At 64.9% G+C, this 18,723-nt stretch overlaps 1 protein-coding gene across 2 annotated transcripts; it reads right to left on the reverse strand.

Moving 5' to 3' along the window:
* Positions 1 to 4,684: 4,684 nt before the first annotated feature.
* On the reverse strand, positions 4,685 to 18,615 carry COL9A2 (collagen type IX alpha 2 chain). 2 transcript variants are annotated; one of them, XM_083809845.1, is made up of 33 exons: positions 18,460 to 18,615; positions 17,552 to 17,686; positions 15,815 to 15,889; positions 15,026 to 15,061; positions 14,871 to 14,933; positions 13,712 to 13,765; positions 13,429 to 13,464; positions 13,185 to 13,208; positions 12,986 to 13,039; positions 12,626 to 12,679; positions 12,451 to 12,498; positions 12,124 to 12,180; positions 11,780 to 11,833; positions 11,173 to 11,226; positions 10,476 to 10,529; positions 10,269 to 10,322; positions 10,132 to 10,185; positions 9,906 to 9,959; positions 9,619 to 9,672; positions 9,318 to 9,371; positions 9,149 to 9,193; positions 8,955 to 9,008; positions 8,549 to 8,602; positions 8,428 to 8,481; positions 7,832 to 7,903; positions 7,663 to 7,698; positions 7,501 to 7,545; positions 7,322 to 7,354; positions 6,999 to 7,145; positions 6,389 to 6,443; positions 6,094 to 6,282; positions 5,533 to 5,610; positions 4,685 to 5,267 (listed from the first exon to the last, which is right to left on the reverse strand). In XM_083809845.1, exons 1-33 carry the CDS (start codon positions 18,598 to 18,600, stop codon positions 5,062 to 5,064), a joined length of 2,277 nt encoding a protein of 758 aa, XP_083665971.1. In that variant the 5' UTR covers positions 18,601 to 18,615; the 3' UTR covers positions 4,685 to 5,061. The 2 variants fall into 2 exon arrangements, with proteins under 2 accessions (XP_083665971.1, XP_083665970.1); XM_083809844.1 differs by having other exon boundaries at positions 17,552 to 18,602.
* Positions 18,616 to 18,723: the final 108 nt, after the last annotated feature.

Below are 18,723 nucleotides of genomic sequence, written 5' to 3' on the forward strand. Positions count from 1 at the left end.
TTAGAAAGCAAGCAGGGAACAGCCCAGCCTGAAAGCAATTATGGGGCTGACGGCTCCCCTGTGGCACCTGCCCGGGTGGATGCTCCCCTCCCCACCCACCTGGGGCTGCTCTGGTATAAATGCGCCTGGCCGGGCAGCCTCAGCTTTTGGGGGGGGGAAACAGCCAGCTGATGGAGCCTGCACCAAGGAACCCCCCCAGTATTTCTGTTTAAAAGCTGTGCAAGCCTGGGCCTGGGATGCGGTGGCTGCAGGGAGACATGGTCCTCTGGGGAGGAGCAGGTACTGAAGGGTGGGGTAAGGGGAGGTGGGGAAGGGCTGCGACCTGCCAAGGCCACCTGAGCAGGAGGGATGGGGAGGGAGGGCCAGGAGCCTGCTTGCTTGGCCTCGGCTGGTTGCTCAGCCCCGGCTGGAGGAGCAGGGCTCTGTGCCATGACACCGAGAAGTTCTGATTTCTCCTCTGAGAGGAGAACGAGGTCAAGAATTAATCCTGCTAATGAGATGTCAGGATTAGTTTGTGTGTCCTTGTCAGCCGGGCAGGGTGACAGTGTGAGAGGTGCCACGGGGACCCTGAGGCAGAAAGTTGCTGGGTTTTTCCTGGAAGGAGACCAAGCTCCCTGCAGCACCGTGCTGCGAGCAAGGGCAGCTGGGGGCATGGGCAGGACCCTCAGCTGCTGAGCACGGGGCTCATCCTGCTGGGACCTGGTGCCCTTGGCCGCAGCCCCATGGTGCGGTGCCCTCCCAGGCACCCTGTGCCACCAGATATATTTGGGTTTTTCCTCTCTGCTGAAGGGAGATGCTGTGAGGAAGCTGGTGCCCTCTGCTTGCGAGCCGATGGTGATGAATTTAGTGCAGGTGGTGTCTGACAGAGCAAGGAGAGGAGCGAGGCACTGATCCTGACCCTGCTCCCCCTTTGGCTGGGGTCCTGAGCATGTCTGTGGGCACTCTGAGCAGCCTGGCTTTGGGATGGGAGCTGAGGGCCCTGCTTTTTGGGGGTGTCCAGTGGCTCCAGCCCCTGCCAGGCTCCATCCTTCTGGTCGCTTTCCACCAGTGCGAAGCAATTAAGTTCATAAGGCATCAGACAATCAGCTAGCAGCCCACAAGACATTGTGTTTAATCATGTACTAATGGCATGTTCTTGGCAATAATTACAAGATAACAGTGTTTGCAGGCTGTAATCAGAACAATTCTAGTAATTAAATCGGCCTTTTGTCAGCACGTCCCTTCCCCTCTGCCATGTGGCAGAGCAGCCTTCGGACCCCCTCCTGCAGGAGCTGAGCACCCTTGGGGCCGCTGCTGCTGTGCCAGGGTTGGCACCACGAGCTGAGACCGGAGAGGTGGGGGCTGCTCTCCCCAAAACCCTGCAAGGGTTCAGGGGCCATGGGACCACATCCTGGGGAGTGCTGCCACCAAACTGCTCTGGGATGGGTGCTGAGCTGGGGCAGGAGCTCGCCCTGAGCACCCTGCACCTCGCCCAGCCTGACTTTCCCTCTGCCAGCCCTGCTCTGGCGTGCTCACCCGCACACCTCTGACTGGGTCTCTAATAAGGTTTTTCCAGCCTCATTATACCAACCAGGCTCACCATTATATTTAACTGAAAGGGTTATTAACAAAGGTAATTCCCTGAGACACCATATCAGCTCTTTCTTGGTCTTGGAAGAGTCCGGTCAATTTTTGGGTAGAGCCAGTTTCCAAATTCTGGCCTTTCCTTGGAGAAGCAGGACCAGCTCTGGCCACCTGTGTGTGCATCAGGCACCTGCTTGTCCCTGCCCACAGCACAGCGGGCGGTGGGACGGGGCTGGCTCCCTGCAGGAAGGTTTATTTCCAAAACCCCATGTGCTGCTGTGGGGCACAGGGCTTGCTGAGCCCATGTCCCTGCTGTCCCAGCCATGCGCCGCGCTTCTGGCCACACAGCACAGCCAGCATCTTAAAAACAGCTCCCTTTTTTTTAAGGGGAGGAGAGGGGGGAATCAAACAGTAACCTGAGAATAAAAATAAGCACTTTTATGGCTCCTCCAATAATTAACTTAGTTCTCAGCTGTTAATTTATGTACCCAAAGTCCTCTATTTAATATTCTAATTTGTGGTTAATCATCTGTCGAGAGAGAACAAACGGTGATTAGCTCGTCTCTACCTCCCCGAGGGTGAGGGAGGCAATTTGGGCTAATCAATGCATCGGCTTGCGCAGGGAAACTTTTATCTCATCACCCTGATTCATTCAGGTGGCAGCACTGCCCCTCGCCGCGGGCACACGGGGTGGCCCAGTGCCGCAGGAACGTCCCTGGGCTGGGATGTGAGGCCTGTGCCTCTGGGTGCTGGGGATTTCTCTTCCCCTGGTGCGCGCAGGGCTCTGGGAAGGGCCGGGAGCTGCTCCCCTGCCTCCTGCGAGCAGCAGCAGCGCACCCAGGTGTGAGGGGTGCAGGTGGCTGAATGCAAGCTGCAGCCACCCGCTGCCGTCCTTGTCGGCTTTGAATGGCAGCAATCAGAGGCCCCTGAATTACTCCAGAAATCAGGCTTTCCGTTCCTTTTAAAGGAGAGGGGAAGAGCAGGAAAGCTGCGGCTTTGCAGGAGGGCTGGTGTGGCCCTGCAGGGACCTGCCTTGAGTCCTTCCACTTCATCCCTGCTGTCCAAAGCAGCTTCCTTCCAGCTCAGCAAATACCTGCAGTGGGTAGAACCCCTCCCTGGGTGGTGCTCCCCTAGCTGAAGGGTCTGGGTGCTCGAACCAGGGCTTTCTCCCTCGGGCCACTGCTTTCTGCTGGGTTTGGAGGAGACTGGAGCAGCTTCACCCCGGGGTGCCGGCTCTGGGAGGCGAACTGGGCGAGCCTGAAGCCAAATCGCACCACGAGCCCCACGCCTTCACGTCTCTGGAGCTGCAGCTACAAGCTCGGGAGCAGCTTTTGGAGCCCCGGCGATCATTTTAAGAGATCCAGCGTAAGATCCAGCTTACTTCTGCTCCAAAACAAGCTGCTACAAACTCCGCGCCTGATGCTCGAATGACCGCAGACGGCGAGCGGACTGCATCCACCTCCTTGCTCCGCACCAGCCCCGTCTCGGCGACGACCCCCGGGGATGCAGCAGCCCCCCCCAGCCTCCTGCAGCCCCCCGGAGGGGGCCGAGCCCCGACCCCCCCCGGGCCGAGCCGCGGCCGGGGCGTTCGGCGGGCAGGCGGCTCCCTCTGGCGGCCCGGGGCCGGGCTGTGCCGCTCCGCTGGAGCCCTCCCGAGCCCGGGTGGCCCCCCCAGGGGGCTCGGTCACCCCGGGGGGAGGCTCCCCGGGGCCGTCCCGAAGCGGGGAGGGGAGCCCGAGGGGGCCGGTCGGGGATGGCTTGGGGCTGGAGGCTCTGCGGCTGCTTGCTTTCCACAGCCATTTTCCGTCTCCCAGCTCCCCAGCCGCACTCAGTCCGGTAGTTGCTGGGTGAGTATTTGTGAGGGCTCTGATGAAGAGGCAGATTCGGAGCGCGTTTGGAAGCAGCCGGAGTCTGGCCCCTCGTTGAAACGCAGCTGCCTTAATTTCTTGATTAAATTCCGACTTGCAAATGAAACATTTGCAATTCCCTTCCAATTTAAAAAAAAAGAAGTCCCCTTAAAGTGAGCTGATTGCACAGCAAGTGACGAGGCAGCAGTTTGCAAAGGGCCCAGGGAAGGTGACTGAAGTGGAAAGCGAGCACAGGGCGCTGCTGAGGGTGCGGGGCCGTGGGGCCAGGCAGGAGCCGTATGGGAAACACCCTGCTGTAGGGCCAGGTGCGTATGGGGATGGAGAGCACACGGCACTGGCTCTGCCTGGGTTTGGAGCTGCTGCCTGCCAAAATCCCAAATCAGCCCCCCCAGGGGACATGCACCCACCCGGGGCTGAGCCGCGGCCCTGTTTGCCCGTGGTGCTGTGATGATGCCCCGCGGGACTGCGGCACCCGGCGCGCTCGACGCCGTTCCCTGGGGTTTGTTCCCCCGCCAAGCCGAACATGCTCTGCTAATAAACAAAAATTGATTTTTATTTAGCTTACAAAGCGAAGGCCCGTTGCTCCCGCTGCACGGCTTTAATCCTTTCTGCTGTCGATGGCAATAATGAGAGAGACACCTGCGGATCTGGTGAGAGCTGCGGGCTCCTCTTTAGCTATTAGGGGATCGATGCCCTCCCCGGCGCCGCTAATGGTGCTCTGGCCCGCTTGATTGCGAGGGGACTGGGAAGGGCTTGGCGCCGTTTGAAGGTGCCCGACCCATTCCTGGTGACTTTGCTCAGCCCCACGGAGCCGCTGATCACAAGCGCTCGAGGGGGACAAATCGCTGTGCACGTCTGCAGAGGTGCAAGAGGGGAAAAAGGAGCAGCCCTCACTTAAGAAACTGATTGAGAGGCTGAAATTGTCCCCAGGGAAGGGAAAAAGCAATGGAGATGCCCACGAAAGAGCCATGAAAAGACAGAAAAGCTAGCTGCAAGCCTCACACCATGTCCCCCCACACACACCCAGCACAGACGTGTTTTGATTCAAGGAAATCAACGCATTGTCTCAGTTCATTAACAATCCATCTCGTTTTTATTGTCCAGTTCTTAAAAAGTTGGCGATTTTCTATTCATAGTTATAAAATAATCCTATTTTACAAAGATTTACAGCTGCGTGAGCCTGGCAGTGAACAAGGCTGGCTCTGGCACATCTTAAATAGTCAAACCACAATTTGTTTTTTTTATTTAAAAAAAAAAAAAAAAGGAAGACAAGGGAATCAGCACCAACCCCTCCCCTCCAGCCCCAAACAGGACATACCAGAGCAAGAGGGTTTGTATAAAAGTCAATTTATTTCTTTGGGATGGGCACAGGGAGGGGCAGAGGGGCTGGTGTTGAGCCCCAGCACCAAGGACAGGCACGGGGGCGATGTCCCTTTGTTCTTCACCCCAACCCGAGCTGCTGGGAGGGGGGTTGATACCAGCTGGGGGGGGTCTGCCCCCACTGGGTCCCCCCGACCCTGCACCCTCCCTCCCAGGCGCTCCCCAGTTTGTGCAGCCCTCGGGGCCGGGATGGCGCAGAGGTGGCTTCCTATGGGTTTGCAGTTTTTGGTCCCTTGCTCCGGCGGTGCCCTCAGTACAGGGGTCCCTTGACAGCGCCCGGCTCCGTCAGGCGCGCCGAGGCGTACGCGGAGGCTCCGAGGCAGGCGGCCGGCTCGCAGAAGCCCGGTAGCCCCGTGGGGCCAGGTAAACCCGGGCGGCCAGCATCCCCCGGGGCTCCTGGAGGGCCCCGCTCCCCGTCCTTGCCATCCAGCGCGTGGCCGGGGATGCCGGGGAGACCTGCGAGGGGAGCGTGGCCGTGAGTTGGGGTGCTCAGCTCCGGCTCCCAGCGCCTTTGGTGGAGCAGAGCATGGCACCTGCTGTCCCCAGAGCTGGCAGTGCCGCGGGGCAGGAAGGGGTGCTACAACTCAGAGATTTGTGGGATGAATCTGCCCAAGTTTGCAGGCATGGGACGGAAGCAACTGGTTTTATCCACTGCTTGGGACTGGGGCTGCCATGCCCAGCAAGGGACTCGCTGCTGCTCCATGTGCCCACGGGGGCTTACCTGGGATCCCTGGGGGGCCTGGCATCCCTGGGTGTCCACGGCCGATGTCTCCCCGCTCACCTTTCTCTCCACGCTTTCCTGTGGGGGGGGAAAAAGAGGGAAGGGAAGGCCAGAGCTGCAACGGGAACTGTGGAGATGCTGGAGGGGGTCTGTGGGGTGGGGGGGGGCTCAGTATGGGTGGGTGGGGAAATATGGGAGTGGAAGGCAGGGTCAGCCCCAAGGGACATTTCTGTGTCCCATTGTTGCTGCAGGCTGCCCGGCACGGCATGGAGGTGAGTACGGCTTTGTTTTGGGGACGCAAAGAGAAAATACTGAGCTTTATTCTGCAGCTATGGTGCCTGTCAGAATTGGGGTGGGGATGGGAAAACGCACCCTGCAGACAGCTGCGAGTTTTCACATCACTGAAAACCCCAACCCAAAGAACTCGGCAGGTGGATGAGCCTGCCCTCTTTGGGCAGGGCTGATTATTTCAGAACCTCCTTTGTTTTTTACCCTGACAGAGGCCCAGCCACACCATCCCTCCGCTCCCCATCCCCGAGCCCCCTGCCACCCACCGCCTACCTTTGGGTCCGATGTTGCCGATCTGCCCGGCGGCCCCCAGGATGCCGGGGACACCTCGAGGTCCCATGGGTCCATGTGGGCCTTGCTCCCCAGGTGGGCCTGGGGGCCCAGGAGGTCCGGGGGGGCCCATAGCACCGGCTCCCCCCAGGGCAGCTCTCTTGGCGCTCACGGCCACCTCTGCCAGCTGCTCTGTAGGGCAGAGAGGGGCCGGTGTGGGACGGGACGCGGCAGCAGCCCAGCCGGTGGGGTCCTGCTCACGGGGTGTGTGTGCACTGGGTGCCACTCGCCCCCTCACCTTGCAGCATCTTCAGCACCACGTCGACGATGTGCTGGTCCCCGGCGTCCCGGCCCTGCAGGCAGCAAGAGGAGGGATGCACCTTGAGGGGGCATCACACCTTCCTTCCCCAGAGGTGGCCGTGTCCTGCTCCCCCAGCCCAAAGCACCTCCCTGCACCCTCGTCCCCTTCCCAGCCCTTCTTTGTTCCCCGTTCAGTCCCAGTACAGGTGCTCCAGCCTCAGCTCGTGCTGTGCCAGCCCTACAACCTGTTTGCCCTATTCTGCAACTCTAAAATCAAGCTTGTGTTGGAAAAATTCTGTTCTGGGAAACAGAGGATACGTGCAAAGGTGCACGTTGGACCTAAATCCACCGCCTTTGCTATGTACAGGGAGAAAAAAAGAGCTGAGCTCCTCTTTTCTGGAAAGGTGGGCTCCTGAGTCCAGCTCAGCCCTCCTGGCGAGCTGCAATGCGGGGCTTATTCTGACATAATCAGCTCAGCTCCAGCTGTCCGGAGGAAGCAGCCGATAAGGGAAGGTCAGGTAACAACCGAGTCGCTGGTGATGCCCTCGGATCACCGCCTGGGTGGGCATGGGAGGTGCAGGGTGGCCGGGGGATTTTGGGGTACTCACCGCTATGCCCCGCTGGCCGGGCATCCCCGGCACGCCGCGCTCCCCGACGAGTCCTCGCGGGCCGGGGGGGCCCGGGTAGCCTCGCACACCGGGTGCGCCCGCGTCCCCCGAGGGGCCGGGGAAGCCGAGCTCACCCTGGACGCCTTGCTGCGGGGGGATGGAGCAGTGTCAGGGGTGGTGAGCTCAGCCCCACACTGAGCATGCACGGGGCTAAGGGTCACATCCAGCTCCACGGAGGGCGATTGCCTCCAGCTGAGGGTCCCACGGAGCTGCTCAGCACCGTGGTGCGGGGCTCTGCTCGCCCCCAGCAGCCGGTCACTCACCTGCCCCTTTGGCCCCGGCTCGCCCGATTCGCCCTGGGGACAGACACAAGAAATGCGATGGGGAAGCAGCACGCATTTAGCAGTGCTCTGGGGGAGGCACATGCACCCCCCCCCTCAAGAGCTGACCCCATGCCCCCCAGGAATGCCCCCCAGGGTCACCCCTGTCCCCAGGGCCCTACCTTCTCGCCCTTCACCCCCGCGAGGCCGTGAACACCGGGGTCTCCCTAAAGCAAAGACAAAAAAGCTGTGAAACCCCCACCAGCGCTGAATCCCACCCCCCCCCATCCCACTGCGTTAGAGCTGCTGCTCCTCCACGCAAAGGCTTGCAGGGGGATACTCACGATGCCACCTTTGGGCCCAGTTTTCCCTGGGGAGCCCTGGAGAAAGGAGGGAAGGGGGTCAGCCAAGGAGCGGGTGCGTCCCACGAGCACCACGTGTCTGCTAAAAGCTCCCCCCGTGCCTCCCCCCAGCCCCGAACCCCTGCGCTGCAGCGAGCCCTGCAGCTGTCACCTTGTCTCCTTTGACTCCTGGCAAGCCTTGGGGTCCTGGGATTCCTGGCGGACCCTGCTCACCCTTGGGCCCCTGGAAATCAAGGTAGGAGAAGGAAAAGAGGAAAGTGAACGGCAGAAGCCCTGGGGAACGTCCTCTGCCCCCAGCCGAGCATCGTCTGCAGAGCGACGGGCTGCAGGGTGCTGCACCGAGACGGGCAGCTCTGACCCTTCCCACGGCTCCACCACCCTGACCCGACCCAAATCCCACAGCTGCGGGGACACAGGGCAGGATGGGAGGAGGACAAAGCCCCCGCTCCACTTTCGTGAGCTGGGGGGGGGTTCTGCAGGGAAGGGGCTCCGGCCCCATAAGGACAAAGCTCACTTTGGGGCCGTTTTCCACCCTGGGAAAGCCCCCAAAAGGGGCCAAGCACTCACCCCGTCGGCTGCCCCACTCTGGCAGGGCAGGGATGAAATTCCTGCCCCCCCCGGGGGCTGCTAATCCCAGCACTATTCGCCCTGCTGGCTAATCCCTCACCCCGCTGCGATCAAAGCCGTGGCTCCAGCCTTGCCCCGAGCCGTCCCCCCCCTGCACCCGTGTCCCCCCCGTGTGCTCACCGCTCTGCCCTGCTCGCCGGGGGCACCCACGAGGCCGCGCTCGCCCCGGTCACCCTGCAAAGAGAACAAAGTCAGGGGCAGTGCCCGGCACGGCCGCAGCCCCCCTGTGCCCCCCACTCACCTTCAGCCCGGGGACGCCCTGCGGTCCCTGCTCGCCCCGGGGGCCGGGCTCGCCCTAAGGAGGAAAAACAGCCGGAGCAGGGGGTCAGTGCTGCGAGGGGCAGGGGTAGTGCAAGGACTGCTGGTGCTGCCCCCGCTGCAGGTGGGTGCCATTGCGAGCCCTTCGTCCTTCGCAGGGGATGCTGCAGGGGACGCGTGGCCCCGTCCTGGTGCCATGCAGCCTTGGAAGGGCGGCTGCTGGCTGCAGTGTGTGGCCACGGAGGGGTTCAAGCCAGGGCTGGAGCCCCAGGGAGTGTAATGAAGGTGCTGAGCCGCATCCCGTGGGCTCCGGAGGGGTTTGTGACAGCAAACGGAGGGGAAAGCGCAGCCCCGAGCTGCTGGGGAGGCTCGTTTGGGTCTCTACTCACCAACTGCCCCGGGGCGCCGGTGATGCCTGGCTGGCCCCGAGCACCCACTTCACCCTGAGAACAGACAGAGGCACTCAGGGACGGGTCCCTGCTCCCCCCAGGGCTGCAGGAGGGGAGCGGGACGTGGGACGTGCTGCAAATGGGGAGGGGGGCACGGGAGGGGGACGAGGCTGCGGGCTCAGCCCCACGCCCACCTTATCTCCTGGGCCACCTTTGCTTCCCGGCTGGCCCGGCAGGCCCTGCAGAAACACAGCAGGATCAGACCCCACGCCTCGGGCAGGGGCACCACCCCGTCCCGGGGGGTGACATCCCTGCAGAGTGCTGGCCCTGCGCCCAGCACCCACCGGGGGCTCCCCTACTCACAGCCTGTCCCCGGTGTCCCGGAGGCCCCGGGCGGCCGGGCTGTCCTGCGCTGCCCTGCGGGGAGGAAGAGGATGTCACCAGAGCAGGGAACGCGGCAGAAATGGGGTCACCGTGGTGGGAGAAGGGGAGTGTGGTCCTTGATCTCATGGGGACGGCCACGCTGCCAGGTGGGGACATGCCCCACCAAGGGCCAGGAGCCTGTGCCACCCGCCGTCCCCGTTGTTCCCAGTATTTATATGCTGGGATGAGGAGCAGCGGGTGCTGGTTCCCCAGTGCCCAGCAGCCCCCCGCAGCCCCTCACCTTCACGCCGGGGATGCCCGGGGTGCCGTCCTTGCCATCGATGCCCGGGAGACCCTGCGAAAAGGGGATGGGAGGCTCGGTCTGACACCTCCAAGGGGCCGGGAAAGGAGGGGAAGGGGAAGGAGCCCAGCAGCCCCGCGTGCCCCCGGAGCAGCCAGTTGCTTCTGCAGGCTCACAGCCCTGCTCCGAGCCAGGGTGCGAGGACACGAGGTGGCCCCGAGGGGACAGAGGGGACACAGAGGGGCTGCTCCTCGCGCAGGGCTCAGGGCACTGCCAAACGTACTCACATTCTCCCCCTTGGGGCCGATGTCTCCTTGGGGGCCCCTGATGCCACGGCCACCCTGCAGTGGGAGAGAGCAGGGGGGATTTCTGCAGCGCCCTCAGCGCAGGGGATGGGGCTGATGGGCACGGAGAGGGAGGGGGTGCCCAGAGAGCCCCTCTCCACACCAGGGAGCGGTGCCAGGCTGGAGAAAAGGGGCTGCTCGCATTGCCCGGGCACCGTGGGTTACCTACCAGCTCTCCCTTCTCGCCCGGCTCCCCTGGAGGTCCCCTGGGGCCTTCCCTGCCCTGCAGGGGAGAAAGAAAGGTCTGAGCGGGGAAGAGCAGGGCCACCCACCCACCAGAACCCAGGGTGAAGGGAGGGCACTCACCGGCCGCCCGGCCGCGCCGATGGTCCCCACCATCCCCTTGTAGCCGGCAGGACCCTGCAAAGAGAGCACGGAGGGGGGATTCCTCCCAGCCCAGCTCTGACCCCATGAGCTCTGACCCCATTAGTGAGACCCTCATCACCCGTGTTGGTGATGCTCCTGGCAAGCAGCCCCCAGCCCGCCCCTGCCCTGCCTCCCCCCGGCGCTTACCGTCTCGCCCTTGGGTCCTGCCATCCCCGGGTAGCCCCTCTGGCCCTGTGGTCCCTGGGGGGAGGAAAAAAAAAAAAAAAGCCAGGCTCAGCTGGAAGCTGCCCAGGTACCAGCCAGCAGCACCCGGGGGGAGCCACAATTAAAGCAGAATCCGACGCAGGAAATCAGCCACTTTTGCCAAACGCGAGGCGTTTTCGCCCTAATTCCGCCGGAGCCCAGCAGGCCCCTTTCCGGCTGTCGCTCCAATAACAGCAACGGCCCCAAACTGGGGCTGCTTCCCCCGGCAAAGCTCGGGGCTTCAAAGCAGGTTTGCCCTTTGCTGCTCCGGAGGGCTCAGCCCGGTAATTGCTCTGCATCTTCAAAGCGCTCAGCGGGCTCACGCGGCTTAATCCCCGCGTCCCAGCAGCGAGCTGGGCACCGCAGCCCCGGTTCGGCTGGGATGGGGGGGGCTCAGCGGGAACGAGGGATTTGTCCCAGGTCATCCAGTCAGTCATCATGACCCCCCGGCACTGGCAGCTCCACCGCCGGGAGGAGGGAGGCGGAGGGGACGATGGCTCGCCCCTGGTCCCAGGGGTTGGTGCAGGGACACACCGACACCACGTGCCCCGAGTCTGGGGGCACGAACCAGCCGCCCCCAGCCCCTGCTCGGCCCCGAGCACCCCGGGAGAATAGCAGCAAAGAGAAATAAATACGGTACTGGAGGGCCTGGGATGCCTTGCTCTCCGGAGACGCCGACGTCACCCTTGGGGCCCTGGGGAGGGATGAGGAGAAGAGAGGTGAGCGCCAGGGGGAAACACCCGGGGGAGCTGGGACCCCTCCCTTGGGACCTGGCAGGGGATGGGGATGGGGATGGGGATGGGGATGGGGACGGGATGGGATGGGATGGGATGGGATGGGGATGGGGATGGGATGGGATGGGATGGGATGGGATGGGATGGGATGGGATGGGATGGGATGGGCTGGGCTGGGCTGGGCTGGGATGGGGATCAGGATTGGGATGGGATGGGATGGGCTGGGCTGGGCTGGGCTGGGCTGGGCTGGGATGGGCTGGGATGGGATGGGGATCAGGATTGGGATGGGGTGGAACCAGGTTCCCCAGAGAGCACAGAGCCCCATCCTCCATGGGAAGATCACCCCCCGCCCTCCTCCTCCTCCCAGCCCTCATCTCCCTCCTCTCCTAATGACCTCTTCCCCGCCTTCCCCCTTTCTCTCCTTGCTGCCCCTTGCCCTCAGCCCCAGCTCCCCGAGCCTCCCACCCCTGTCCCTGCTGGGATGCCCCTGGGGACTGGCTCAGCCCCACTCACCTGCCTGCCCTGCTGGCCAGGCTCTCCCAGGGCACCGGGACGGCCTCTGTGTCCCTAAGGGAGAGGAGGAGGAGGAGGTGAGCTCCCCTGAGCAGGGCAGCAGCCCTGCTCCCCCCGGAGCCACCCTGCCCACCACGTCCCCCCCAGGTGCCGGCTGGCAGCAATGCACCAGGGCTCAGCACCCCACGGCCGGCTCCGTGCGTGCGCATCGCCCCGCTGCTGGGCGGCCTGGAGCTGCCTGCGCCTCCGGACCGAGGAAGATCCCTTCAATCCTTCAGCCAGCCTCCACAGCAACGGCAGGGACGGTCCCTGGTTGCACCCCGCTGGCTCCGGGGCTTCCTCACCTTCAGTCCCTGCAGTCCTTGGGGGCCCTTGGGACCCGGCGGGCAGCTGGTCGGGCACTGGGGGGGAAGAACAAGCACGTGTTGGGCTGTGGAAGAGCCGTGCCCAGGCACTGCTGCCCAAAGGACAAGCTCACGTGTGTAGGGTCGAGGCCGGGAGATGCAGGAACCCGCCGCTCGCAGCATCACTGCATTTTGGGACCCTGCTCCCCCCCCCCCGCCCCAGTCACCAAATTACTGATGCATTTTGGGCCCGTGCAGCGTATGCTCTCCCAGCTGCTGGTAAGCCGTAAAAGCCCGTTGAAGGGGCGAGGTAATGGCAGCTCTCACCAAGAAATCAGCGCTGCCCTCCAGTCCTTGGATGTGTCCCGGGGGGCCCTGCGGGGAAGGAGACCATCAGCGCCCGTGGGAGCAGACATCGTGGGGTAAATGTGGCACCCGGGGGGGAGGAGTGTGCCCACCGAGCTGCAGCACAGCCTGGAGCAGCGCCCGCGTGGATACTCACGGGTTTCCCTGGAGGGCCTGGGGGACCCCGCGGGCCGTCAGGTCCTGGGTCACCCTAGGAAAGAACCCCAAGGAGAGGGGATTTAGGCCTGGGTGGGCAGCAGGTACTGCCAGAGCTGGCAGGGAGAGGGGCGACGAAGCGCCAGGGACCCCGGCCGTTACACTGGGAACGGGGACATCCCTGGCCATGAACTGGGGGGCTGATGGTGCAGGGGGACCTGGCTGCAGGTGCTGAGTCCGTCCCCGCTGTAGGGGATGCTCACGCACATGATGGGGTCTCCCACGTTCGCCCCAGGTGCCCCGAAGTGCTGAGATGGGTTTAGGGAGGGCTCCTGCCCTGCACTCCCTCCAGTCCCCTCACCTTGGGTCCCAGCGCTCCGATCTCCCCGGGGAGTCCAACCTGGCCTGGAAGCCCCTTAAGGAGAAGAGAGACATTCAGCGAGTGGGGAAGGGCGAGCCCCGAGACCCCCCCACTTTGGCAGTGCTGAGATCTGAGCTCTGGCAGCACCCCCCCAAGCCGGGGGCCTGGCCGACCACCCCAACCCAAGCACAGCACTTACGGGCGGTCCTGGCAGCGAGGGGCCCTGCAACAAGAAGAGACACGGTGAGCCAAAATCTCCTGCCCCCCCAAACCCGACAGCATCCCTGCTCCGTGCGGGGCGATGCCCATGCCACCCCCAAGGATGCATTGGGGGGTGGTCAGGGCTTTGTCCCCGCTCTGTTCCAGCCCCGTTTGTGGGTGCTGGAGCCAGGAGCGGGCGCATCACGCACGGTGCCGGTGCCCGGGGAGAGGCGGATACTCACGGGGAGTCCGGGTGGCCCTGGGAGTCCGGGCTGGCCCTGCCAGGACAGAAGGGAAGACGTGAGGGTCTGGCCCATCCTGCCAAGCCCTGCTGCTGCTGTGGCAACTGCTAAAATCCCCCCCCCAGCATCCTGTCCCCATGCCCCAGCGCTGACCAGTTCCATCTCCCCGGTCCTGCACCTGCGCGTCCCCTCCACGGTGCTGGGACAGGCCCAGCCTGGCCAGGGCCCCGCTCGCTGCAGGAGGGGCAGGTGGGGGCCCCGGGGTGATGGTCCCTGCCCTTACCTTCAGTCCTGGCCCCCCCATGGGCCCGGGCTCCCCTTTTGCTCCCGTGAGGCCCTACGAGAAGAGAGAGCAGGAGGTCACTGCCACTGCGCCCGCCGTCCCCCCCCTCCCCGAGTCCTTCTCCAGCATCCCGCATTTTTGCTGGGGCTGTTCCCATGGCGGGGGGGACGGGGGGGCGAGGGTGGGGATCTCTCTTTGTTACTCAGCCACGAACACGTCCCAAAACAAATTGGGGCTGGTGCCTGTGACGAAGCCGGGTGGCACAGGAGAGGTGGGGCAGCATCGCGGTGATGCTCTGAGCCCCCGGCTGCGTTAGCCCCGGTCCCAGCAGGCAGAGCTGGGACAAATCCTGACCTGCCCCATCCCTTGCTCAGCATCCTGAGAGCTGCCCCAGCTCGATGAGAAGGGTTTCATCCCCCAGCTGATGGCTTGAGCTACCCCTGCTGCCCGGGCTGATTCTGCACGGTGCAGAGCAGGCGGGGATGGGGCAGGGTGAGCCTGAGCTGAAATCGTTTTGCAGGGCGGGTTAACCTGGGTGAATAACGCATGCCTGCTGTGACATTGTCATCCTTATTTGTTACTGAGGAATAAATAAACCCCAAAAGGTTTACGAATTGACGTCCAGAGACACAAAAGAATTTGGGTTTCCTACTGATAAGCAGGTGAAAGTCTGATGCTCACAGATGTGGATGCGCTCAGTGCCGCACTTGGGAGGGAGGCACCAAACCCATCGCGCACCCCGCGTACCCCACAGCAGGGATGAGGCTCCAGCCCCTCTCCCCCGGCTGTGACAGCCCCAATTCTGCCAGGAAGGGGACAATGGGGACATGGGGGTGCCACCGGGGTGGCTCCAGCGGAGCCGCGAGGCTGCTGTGGGTTTGTGCTGGAGGAAACGAGCCGAGGCAGGGCTCGGGGCAGGCGCTGTGGATGAGGACGAGGAAACGTGTCCTGGAGCCTCTCTGTGCTCCGCAGGAAAGGGTGCCAGGGCTTTAAGCTGCACGAGGCTTCTCCACGGGTTGTCTGAGAGGAGCCAGCCCCGGTCCTGGCCAGCAGATCGCCCCCAGCACCCCCACACTCAGCACCCCCAGCCTGCAGCTCCCCGCGGGGCCCCAGACATTTGTTGCGCCGCGGCGCCGTGGGACGAGGGCTCGGTACTCACGTCGATGCCCGGCTTCCCTGGGGGCCCGTCTGGACCGGGGGCTCCGGACTCCCCCTTGGCACCCTTGAGAAGAAAATGGCCACGGTGCAAATTAGAAAGGGCTCCTCCAGGAGGGGCGAGACAACCGGAGGGCTCGGAGGGACACGGGTACTCACCGGAGAGCCGGGGGCTCCGGGCGAGCCTTTGTCACCCTGGGGAAAAGGAGGAAGGTTACAAATGGGGTCTGTCACCCCGCAGAGCTGGGCCCCGCAGCACGGGGTGCTCAGGACCAGCTCTGTGCCTCCTGTGAACCTCCCAAAGGTGGTGCAAGGCTCCCGGGGCCAGGATGGGGATGGAGGTGAGAAGAGAGAGGGCTTTGGTGCGGTTGAAGGGTATAAATAGCACTAAAAAAACACCCGGGGCCGGGGTGGAGCCCGGGGAGGGCAGGCAGAAAGGGCACTCTGAGGCTCACAGATCTCCCCTCTGTTCAGGCTCCCACCCCGCAGCCCCGGGGAGGCTCCAGGAGCCACGGCCGCTTGCCACAGCCCTCAGCCACGTCGCTGCTCCCTGGGCACCCGGCCTGGGGGTCCTGCTGCCCCCAGTCCCCCTCCTCACTGGGCAGGACCCATCCCTGGAGCCACCCAGACAGGGCTGCCCTGAGCACCATGGACCAAAAGCTCCCCAAAAAAGCATTTCAGGCCCCGTTTCCTGAGGAGGCTACAGGCTGCTGTCCCCAGGCTGTCCCCAAGCGCCAGCTCGCGCTGCCACCGGCGCTGCCCAGAGCCACGGGGATGCTCCATGGGGGCCCCGCACCCCAGCCCTGGAGCAGAGCAGAGCAGGAACCTGTCAGCATCGCAGCCCCTGCCTCCGCCGAGCCTCTGCCCCGGCACAATGTCCCCTTTGTGCCGCAGCCCCCCCCCCCCCCCCCCCGCAGCCCGCGCGGGCTCCCCGCCGCCCGCACTCACGTCAATGCCATCCGCTCCCGGCACTCCTGGTGGACCGGGGGGCCCTCGCGGGCCGGGCTCTCCTGGTGGCCCTCGCTAAGGGGAAAAGGGAGGGGAGCCGGGTCAGGAAGGAGCAGCCGGACCCCGGGAGATGCTTGGGGTCGGGGGCTGCCTGGGGTGAGGCACTCGCCACCAGCATGCGCCGGGGACACTTCTCCGGAGGGCTGGGCCGGGTGAGCACCCCGTGGCACCGGCACTCCTGTCACCCCCTGGGCCCGTCGGTGCCAGCCTGTGCCCCCTGGGAAAGGCACGGACGGAGACACCTGGGGAATGGGGAAACCCCCCCCAATGCTGGCGCAACGCCCCCATCCCCGACCCCATCGCTGCCCTTCCTCCCCTCCTGCCCTGCTGCCAGCGGGGCTCCGGCCCCGGCCGGGAGTCGGGGCTCAAGGGGTTGGTGGCATTGCCTGCAGAGGCTCCCCTCTGCTTGGGGTGAAAGCTCGGCACCAGCATGTCCGAAAGGGGTTTTAGGTGCCCAAAGCCCGGGTGCGAAATGGGAACAGTGAACTCGCTGGCTCGCTGCCCGGCCAGCGGTGAGCGCGATCGCGGCGTCGCGCCGCGGCGGCTCACAAAAGCGCCATTCAGCCCGTGCCGAGGGAGCCCCCGAGCAGCCTGGCCTCCAGCTTTGAGGTTTTTCACAGGAGCAGCTCCGCAAAGAAACCTCTGTTATCCTAACAGGGCGTCTGTGGGGAGGAGGCTCTGGTTGCAGAGCCCAAGCCCCTGGCATTCCTGGAGATGAAAATCGGCGGCGGCTGGGTCTGGCACACCTGGGCTGCCGCAGCCCTCGAGGCTCATTTATTTTAAAAGATGTGTGAGGACGGGGGGTCGAGCTGCTTTGTTCACAAAACTGAGGGTGCCCTGGCTTCGCCTTGGAATTAAACCCTGCAGTCGGGGCCGGGAGTGAGAGTGAGCCCCCGGCAGCCCCGGTGAACGGCACCTTTGTGCTCCCCAAACCGTTTCCAAACGCTCCCTTGTCCCGAGGCTCCCGCGTCCCAGCTGCTGCTGGCCGGAGCTACCCAGGCAGATGGAGGCAGGCAGCCCCACGGGGAGGTTTTCCCAAAGCTTCCCCTCCCGACCTCCAAAGGGGACTGCTGGCGCTGCGGGGCCGTGAGGGCTCTCCTCTGCTCCGTGCCCCCCGGAGGCACCCGCCGCAGCACCCGCTCCGAGGAGCCGAGGGATGCGGCCCCGTGGCTTCTTCCCAATTTTAATTCTCCTGCCTCTGGGTAAGTTTGGCCCCCCCAGAACCCCGTCCCCCTGGCCCCCAGCACCCCTCTCCCCTCAGACAGCCCCTGCGGAGCCCTCAGAGGGGCTGAGCCCCCCCGGAGCCCCCGCAGCCTGGCTCCGCAGCACGTCCCGGCAAAGCAGAAGCAACAACTCCAAAGCTAAAATTTGGGGGGAACCCCCCCCCTCCTGTCCTGAGGGGACGATGGAGAGGTTTGCTAACACGTCCCCAAGCCTGAGCCGCGCTGCCCAGCCCCGTCCCTGTCCCAGGGAGCTGGAGGGGCTTTGGGCACGGGGCTGGGGGTCCCGCCTGGGGCACGAGGGAGAAGCCGGCGGCGTGCCGGGGGCCAGGCTGGAGGTCCCAGGGGTGCGCGGTGCTGCCAGCCGGCATCGGCACCGGGGGGCACGGGGGGATGGTCCCCTGGCACCCCCCCACACCCCAGCACAGCACGGGGGGCTCGGGGGGGGACAACTCACGAGCTGGGCCAGGCAGAGGCAGGCGTGGAGGAGCAGGCAGAGCCCGAGGCTGCGGCCGGCCATGGCGGGGGCGGCCGGCACCGAGCGGCGGGGGCTTCGGCGGGGGCTTCGGCGCGCTGCGGTGCGGCTGCTGGACTGCTCGGTGGGACAGGGAGGAGGAGGAGGAGGAAGAGGAGGAGGCGAAGGAGGAGGAAGGGGCTTATTAATATGGAGCAGCGGGGGGCGAGGGCAGGCGCAGGCCCCCCCCCCGCAGGTGAGTGCGCTGCTATTTTGGGCTGTGCAGGCCGGACGGTGACGGTGGCTGGGGGGTGGCAGCGGTGGCACAAAGGGGGCTTTGATGCAGGCCAGGGGCTGGGAGATGGGGCCGGGGGGACAGAGGGGGTCTGGTGTGCCTGGCCCCCCCCTTTGCCATGTGAGCCCCCCAGTGGGGCTCAGCCCCCGTGCACCACGGCGGCTGCCCCACAGGTCCCCAGCAAGCCCCCAGCACAGCGCTGGGAGGGGACGGGGCGGCAGGAGCCCCTCGGGTACACATGGGGGGCCACGGTGCTGCCCCCCAGGCGGGTCCCATCCCCACGCCTGGCTCCCCCCATCCGCCCCCCACTGCCAGCCACCCCCGGGCTCTGCCATCCCCAGGAGGCTCGGGGATGATTCATCTCTGCCAGATCGCCTTCCTCCTCCTCCTCCTCCTCCTCCTCCTCCTCACGGAGGGCTCGATGGCTCCGCAGCGAGGACCGCCGCAGGCTGATTCACCAGCAGGGTGCTCGGGGGCCCACGGCAGCCCCAAGCCCCGTCGGGTGGGAGAGGCGCAGGTGTGGCACCGGGGCTGGGGTCTCTGCTTCTGGCCCCCCCAGGAGCAGCCGAAGCTGCCCCCCCCGTGTCGGCGGGCAGGGGAGCGCTTCCACCCCGACCTTGTGCCTTCGAACCGAGCCCCTGGGGGGCTGCGCCCCTCGCTTCCCAGGCACCCAGATGGGATCCTCGCCCGCCTGAAGGTCATCCTGGAAGCCCTGCGTGACCCCAGGCACCCCCCCCGGATTACTGCACTGCGCCATTCCTGCACCCCCTGCCCCCCCAGCCAACCTCCCCCAGCCCCCACACCCCCCCAAAGCCCCCTGATCCCCCCAGTCAACCCCCCCCAAGCCCCTATGCTCCCCCGAGCCCCCCTGCTCCCCCAG

Source organism: Anser anser (assembly GCF_964211835.1).
Source record: "Anser anser genome assembly, chromosome: 24".
Lineage (NCBI taxonomy): Eukaryota > Metazoa > Chordata > Aves > Anseriformes > Anatidae > Anser > Anser anser.

Bases quoted from the DNA above. Each gene is read 5' to 3' on its own strand.
- COL9A2 (XM_083809844.1), bottom strand. From the start codon at position 18,178: ATGGCAGAGCCCGGGGGTGGCTGGCAGTGGGGGGCGGATGGGGGGAGC. The intron at 15,062-15,814 runs GTGAGTGCGGGC...CCTTTTCCCCAG, and splicing joins CGGGAGCGGATGGCATTGAC to GGTGACAAAGGCTCGCCCGG. The intron at 13,766-14,870 runs GTGAGTACCGAG...CTCTTCTCGTAG, and splicing joins CAGGGAAGCCGGGCATCGAC to GGCCTCACGGGAGCAAAAGG.